Source organism: Pecten maximus, unplaced genomic scaffold (genome assembly GCF_902652985.1).
Source record: "Pecten maximus unplaced genomic scaffold, xPecMax1.1, whole genome shotgun sequence".
NCBI classification, from domain to species: domain Eukaryota; kingdom Metazoa; phylum Mollusca; class Bivalvia; order Pectinida; family Pectinidae; genus Pecten; species Pecten maximus.
This window is the reverse complement of record NW_022980058.1, coordinates 23,935-31,643: the sequence shown is the minus strand read 5'-3', so window position 1 is coordinate 31,643 and position 7,709 is coordinate 23,935. Positions and strand designations below refer to the sequence as shown.

Below are 7,709 nucleotides of genomic sequence, written 5' to 3'. Positions count from 1 at the left end.
ATGAATTCTATTAACATGAAATATGTTTTTTTATTTCTTTTCACAACTAATAAATAAACACAAGTCTAACTTCTGTCAAGAAATTAGGTCACTGTGACTCCAAACTTCTGTCAAGAAATTAGGTCACTGTGACTCCAAACTTCTGTCATGGAATTAGGTCGTTGTGATCTAAAACTTCAGTCATGGAATCAGGTCACTTTGAACAGCAACTTCTGTCGTGACACAAGGTCTCTGTGACCTCTAACTTCTCTGTCATGGAATTAGGTCACTGTGACCTAATTTCTGTCATGACTTTAGGGCACTGTGACTTTAAACTAGTCGTCACATGAGGTCACTGTGACCTCTAACCCCAGTTATATGATAGCAGGTCACTGACCTCTTCCTTCTGTCAACAGAGGCCCCGGTGGCCAAGTGATTCAGGTGTCCCATCACTTTATCACTAGCCCTCCACCTCTGGGTTGCGAGTTCGAAATCTACGTGGGGCAGTTGCCAGGTACTGACCGTAGGCCGGTGGTTTTTACTGGGTACTCCTGCTTTCCTCCACCTCCAAAACCTGGCACGTCCTTAAATGACCCTGGCTGTTGATAGGACGTTTAACAAAAAACAAACAAATCCTTCTGTCAATGTTAAATTGTTACTGAACATGTCTCAAAACACATTCTTGAAAGAAAATTTTGGTTATATCAAATATTGTTTAAGATAAATTCTTCCGGATTTACTGTCTGTATTTTTATGTATGATCATTAATCTAAGGGAAGAGTATCTTATTTAGCTCAGTAACACCGAGATCTAAAACTCCCTTAGAACACCTCTTAGTGGTGCTTGGTTTTAAATTGTTTAACATTCTATCAACAGCTATGGTTATTTGGGTGGTGATTTTGTCTTTTTTTGGAAGGCTGTGCCTGTATATTTGTGCTTGCCTCCTTGTGATAGTTATAGAACCAATGGTGATTTTATAGTGTTATCTCACTGAAACACACTACCAAAGACATCAGGACACCCCACCTGGTAACATTATACCGACAATGGGCTAACTGGTCGCCCCAATCCCAAAATTGCTGAACTCATTAGTGGCAACTACCATTTTATAGACTCTAGTATGTTTCGGCTAGGAAACGGAACCTCTGGTATGTTTCGGCTTGGAGACGCTGAATTGAAGACCAAAAGTGAGGCAGTTTCAAAGGTTAATCTACGGTAGCAGGTACAATATTTAAATCGTAAACAAGGACACACACTTTACATTTCGTGATTAATGGGTTGATTAAGTTAACCGAGTTTAATTCGTAATGATACAAAATAAGGCACATTGGATTAAAATTAATACAATTTTATTGCTTAAATCTGTCATAATTTTCATATAACAATGTATAAGAAGCACTTTATAATACTAACTAAATTGTTCAATAGAGTATGGAATCCATATACATACTACATGACTGTGTATTAGTTACTGTACAGTATCAATGATATCTGAAATAATATCCACAAAATACTATCACATATTACAGTACTTCACATGCTTATATACTACAGTGAAAAACTAAAACACCTCATTGAAAACCTCACACATTGATATCCGCAGTGTGACCATGGACGGACACTTGGCGGTGTGACCGTGGGCGGACACTTGGCGGTGTGACCGTGGACGGACACTTGGCAGTGTGACCGTGGACGGACACTTGGCAGTGTGACCGTGGACGGACACCTGGCGATGTGACCGTGGACGGACACTTGGCGGTGTGACTATGGATGGACACCTGGCAGTGTGACCGTGGACGGACAAAACAAAGACATACACTTGGGGAATGTTGGTTTCTAGATCATTCTTATTTAAATTAAACACTGTTCTAGGAATTGCGCAACAAATGGAATGACAACGAGATATAATTATTTTACCCCTTTTACATGAAATTCAGATAAGAGGAAAAAATTTCACAACCATTACACATTTATAACCCTCAGATAGAATAATTACTATGATCTATGTCAAGTGTGAACAAATACCTTTCCTTGTCTTACACATGCTTTACAATATAAATAGACACACATTTCTTTATATCATGGTACATATACAATTTAAAACATGATTATAACAAAAATGGTCACAATCTACAATTCTGTGTATCATTAAGTTATAACCATATTGCCTTCCCAGACAATCTGATCATGAATGCAAATGGTAGGTATGGTACAAATCCGTATTATCACATCTCTATTAAAATTTATCAAAACGGATAATTTTGGCCAGGTTTGAGGATTTTAACCTCCAGCATTATATGTTGAAAATCTCATTATTACAGAACGTAGTATATCTCATAAGAAAATCCCCTCTAATTTCATCATCACCCTGAAATTCTCTCATGGATTTTATAACCTATTATTACTTTTACTATTAAATAAATGCATTAACTTCCTGTCAAAGAAATTGTTGTGATAAGAAATAACATGGTAATTTTTTATCATCTGGTTCACAATTGTACAAGAAGCCCGTGTATTAGTCCTATACAGTTGCTAGGATACTGGATACAAGTCCTATATGTATGTATCTCATTGTTATAATATGATTGTGGGAGGAAGCATCCTTATTTGGTCTACACGCGTGTCCCTTCTCTGGTTGGTGTTTATAATTATCACTTCCGGTATTGCGCAGATCAAAATGACTGTATTTTAACATGCAGGGAAACTTTGGCTTTGTGTATTGTAAACTAATATGACTTATTTTTGTTATATACGAGTTTTAGCATCATTTTGTAAAGACCATAAATACTCCTTTTAAACTCTCGTGATATCCCTATGACTCCAGCGTAGTACTAAAGGACGGATGGTATGTAAAACATGATACAGTCATCAGCTGTCGGTACTCTTCGCGTCGATGAGGTAACAAACACACATCTGGTCTTTACTTAACAACAGGATTGTGTTACTCTCTGGATGCCACTTCAAGGACTGGACAGGAAACGAACCTGTAAACATAAAACACTTGTAGTACAAAATAATAATGATTGTGTATAATACTTTGGAAACAAGGAAAAACAAAAGGCCCATAGGGCCTGCATCACTCACCAATATATTTCGGTAATTATGGAAAAATTAATTAATTTAAGTTATACCAGGTATTTCTAATATTTTCCTACTTTTGAACTGCCTCTGCTAGCAATGGTTCAAATTACAGGTGAACCAAATCCCGTTATTCTCTAAAAAGAAAATGATTTCTAAAAAATTTCCCCTATTTTGCCCCCTTTGTCCCACCCCAACAGGGTCACATCCTCCACATATACAACATTAGATTTTCTTTACCCAATAATGCTCCAGACCAAATTTCATAAAAATCCATTTAGGAGTTGGGACTAGTAGGGATTTAAAGGAAATGTTAATGGATGCTGGACAGAAGCCGAACGAGTGACGCTGTGCCATGGCATAAGCTTGCAGGCCTTTTGGGTCAGGTGAGCTTAAAACCATATTGTGTATTATATATTCTTCTCTGTCTAGACTTAACTTTTTGAGGGAGAGATCTACCAACAAATGCAAAACTTAAAAGTGAAATGTCGGCAACAACGACCAAGCACCAACGCCATGGTAAGTCTATCCTCAGGTGCTATAATCATGTTAACATTTGTAGAAAAAGATCTAAGGAGTTCAATAATTAAAGTTGAGAGAAAAAAAAATTCTGGTTGTTATTGTTGGTAAGTAACAGAATCAGCTATTGGGCATTACTCTTCAATGGCTATTCATCTGATCATTAGTTCAGGGTGGTACAGAAATCGTTTTGTGTAGTCTGTATATCAAACAGTCAACACCAATGTAGAGCATGAAAATATGTATACCAAGTGTCTCTAACAGTAGACCGATACTAAATACTGTCATTACAGTAAAATATGTATACCAAGTCTCTAACAGTAGACCGATACTAAATACTGTCATTACAGTAGACCGATACTAAATACTGTCATTACAGTAGACCGATACTAAATACTGTCATTACAGTAAAATATGTATACCAAGTGTCTCTAACAGTAGACCGATACTAAATACTGTCATTACAGTAGACCGATACTAAATACTGTCATTACAGTAGACCGATACTAAATATTATCATTACTGTAGACCGATACTAAATATTATCATTACAGTAGACCGATACTAAATACTGTTATTACAGTAAAATATGTATACCAAGTGTCTCTAACAGTAGACCGATACTAAATACTGTCATTACAGTAGACCGATACTAAATATTATCATTACAGTAGACCGATACTAAATATTATCATTACAGTAGACCGATACTAAATATTGTCATTACAGTAGACCGATACTAAATATCATTACAGTAGACCGATACTAAATATTATCATTACAGTAGACCGATACTAAATACTGTCATTACAGTAGACCGATACTAAATATTATCATTACAGTAGACCGATACTAAATACTGTCATTACAGTAGACCGATACTAAATATTATCATTACAGTAGACCGATACTAAATATTATCATTACAGTAGACCGATACTAAATATTGTCATTACAGTAGACCGATACTAAATATCATTACAGTAGACCGATACTAAATATTATCATTACAGTAGACCGATACTAAATATTATCATTACAGTAGACCGATACTAAATACTGTCATTACAGTAGACCGATACTATACAATTATAGCCTTTTGATGAGGTCGATGCATGGTTTTATTGACCGAAGAAAAATTATCGACCGAGGACGAAGTCCGAGGTTGATAATTTTTCTTCGGTCAATAAAACCATGCATCGACCGAAATCTAAAGGCTATAACTGTTTTATTATTTTTCTTGGTTTTCCCTCCCTCTGCGTCCGAAATGCAGCATAATATCCACAAAGACCTGGTAAAAAGAAAATGATGTCAACTTTAATGGATCCGGAAAACGCAGTTCATGGTTTTTCAATCAGAATATTTCTGTTAAAGTTACCTTTGTATACAGTAGAATTATGGTCATTATTTATGTTACAGTTACCTTTGTATACCTTTTTGTATACTATCATTATGGTCATTATTTCTGTTAAAGTTACCTTTGTATACTAGGCCTAGAATTATTCTCATGATTATGTGTATCTTGAGAATTATTCATCTTCAGAATAATAACCTACCTTATACTGCAGGAGTTGTACATCCTGACTACTTGTCAGAAAATCATACAATTTCGCCAGATCTTCCTCATTGATGGCCGGATAATGGTCAACTGCCCCATATCCCTGTCGTTTCAACTCTTTTGTCATAGATTTAAATGCCTTTACAGACTTCTTGAACTGCTCGCCTTTCATGATGTTAACCTCACGTGTCAATTCCAAGTGTCTTTGTATTCCGTGTCTGTATGATAAGAGAGTAGATTTTTTGTACAGTTCTCCGTTTTTGTTCCTCATTTCAAGATAAAAGTTAGCCAGGGCCTCATCTAGCTCGGAGATTTCATACGTTTCAAACTCCGCAGAAAGACTTTTACTTGTAAGGTATTCTCTAAATACTCGCACTGCCGTCGTGGTAACTCTTTTCGTGTTTGCCGCATCTGCATTGTTAAAGATTCTGTCTTTTTCATCCACTGACAGAGAAGCAAACCTGTCAGCCATTTCGACTCGTCTCGTCTGCGATTGTTTACAATCAAGATCACGCTAGACGCTTGACTGTTTATTTCAGTGCCCTTCTGAATCAAACGCTCAAATGACTAACATGCTCTGATGCTCTGCCGAGGTTTTTTCCCGATCTATTTATAGATGGATCGGTTAATCAACTTTTATCGGTCGATCACTGTTTTAAGGATGGTCACGTGGGGTCTCAACGTCCAATGATATTGGCGCAAAAACTAACTAAAATAATAATAAATATTATCATTACAGTAGACCAATATTAAATATTATCATTACAGTAGACCGATACTAAATAGTATCATTACAGTAGACCGATACTAAATATTATCATTACAGTAGACCGATACTAAATATTATCATTACAGTAGACCGATACTAAATATTATCATTACTGTAGACCGATACTAAATATTATCATTACAGTAGACCGATACTAAATATTATCATTACACTTGGGAGACTATAGGTTTCCTTTCTGTCTGTCTTGTACGTACCACTCATACATGTCCAAGAATCTGATTTGGTTTTACTAGCAGATTGACCACGACTTTGCTGTAAATCCTGCTCCAAAGATTTTCCTCCTAAAAAATGAATAATGAAACCCATAATATCTGGGACATGTAAACACAATTATAGGGGATGTTACCATCAAGAAATGGAAAGTTAACAAAGGGGAAATTCACATCATGGTTATCAATTAAATAATTGCATAATCACATCTAAGAAGCAAAGGGAACTGCAGTATGTTATATTAAAGAAAAATGTAAGAACATTTTTTTTAAAAAAAAAGACAAGAATAATACATAATTATAGATGTCTTGCATGCCTCTACTTCTCAAATTCCAGGTAATAGTAAACTGAAGGAAAATTTAGAATCTGAAATGTGTGTTGTGATGGCCTTGCATTGATATAGTTACATTTCTGGTTTGGTTAAATTATGAAAGCACATGTAAATTAAAAGCTAAACACTCAGTTTTCATATAAACATTGTACAATTAACAAATTCTAATTAACCGTCAAGTATAAGCTAATGGTGTTTCGACATGTAATAACGCCCATTCTTGCATAAAACACTGAGAAATAACACATTTATAATCAATAAACACCTTTAAAACCCATTCAGGTCCAAATTCAGGTCCTTTCAGGTCCATTCATGTCTTTAGGAGGACCCCTGTAATACCGAGTGCCGGTACTTTCCGTCGAAAAAAGTGATCCATGGACAAATATAGCTATGAATAACTAATAATATGAACATACAAAATGTATGAACAATAACAGATTTTGTTTCAGGGACGCAAAGTTTGCTGTGTTTTCTTTAGATGGAAGATTAGTAATTTGCGCGCTTAACGTTAAATATAAAATCTATCAGTGAAGTTGTGGATGAGGTGGAAAGTAAATCTACGTGTATCCGAACTGTATGGAAAGCTACTTTCGTTTTCTATTATTATTGACCAATAAGCGAGCGCGATAGATTGGTAGTGTGTTTTTCAGCTAATCAGAGCAAGGTGCTTAACGAGGTTCTTAGATCGTAAACGACACTACTATTATACCTCGAATAACATATACATGTACTCTCGAATGTCAATGTAATCAGAGACCTATATACTAGTATATAGGTCTCTGATGTAATGCAAGAATTTAGAAAATAATTTTTGTGCATGTGTAATAAAGAAAAAAACAATACCGACAGATTGAATTTAGCGTTCTTCCGATATCTTTCAACATACAATGTATAAGAGTCACTTGTGACACGGGGCCATCCGCCTTCTTGTAAAATTATTCATTTTGAGAAAAAACAAAAAAAAACAAAAAATAAATAAATAAATAAGTAAATCAATCAATCAATCAATCAATTAATTAATTAAAAAAACTTGGATTATATAAGAAAGCCTGACATGGTTAGAATTGTGGATTCTCAGCAAAACCTGTAGGGTGGCGCTGATATACAGTTAATAAAGAAAAGAAAATTGACCGAAATGATATATGTTCCTTCATTTTCATGTTGGACAATGTTAGTTATTTCATCAAACATTACACAAAATTCGATTTATGAGTTACAAATTGATGAAATCCATAAATCGAATT

The 7,709-nt window shown here is 35.2% G+C and overlaps 1 protein-coding gene across 1 annotated transcript; it reads right to left on the bottom strand.

Moving 5' to 3' along the window:
* Positions 1-1,311: 1,311 nt before the first annotated feature.
* On the bottom strand, positions 1,312-5,751 carry LOC117319391. Its single transcript, XM_033874206.1, has 2 exons — positions 5,133-5,751; positions 1,312-2,963 (listed from the first exon to the last, which is right to left on the bottom strand). The coding sequence occupies exons 1-2, from the start codon at positions 5,604-5,606 to the stop codon at positions 2,940-2,942; spliced, it is 498 nt and encodes a 165-aa protein (XP_033730097.1). The 5' UTR covers positions 5,607-5,751; the 3' UTR covers positions 1,312-2,939.
* Between the last annotated feature and the right edge of the window lie 1,958 nt (positions 5,752-7,709).

Excerpts from the sequence above, each read along its gene's own strand:
- LOC117319391 (XM_033874206.1), bottom strand. The coding sequence starts at position 5,606 with ATGGCTGACAGGTTTGCTTCTCTGTCAGTGGATGAAAAAGACAGAATC. Across the intron at positions 2,964-5,132 it reads TACAACTCCTGCAGTATAAG|GTTCGTTTCCTGTCCAGTCC; the intron begins GTAGGTTATTAT and ends TTATGTTTACAG.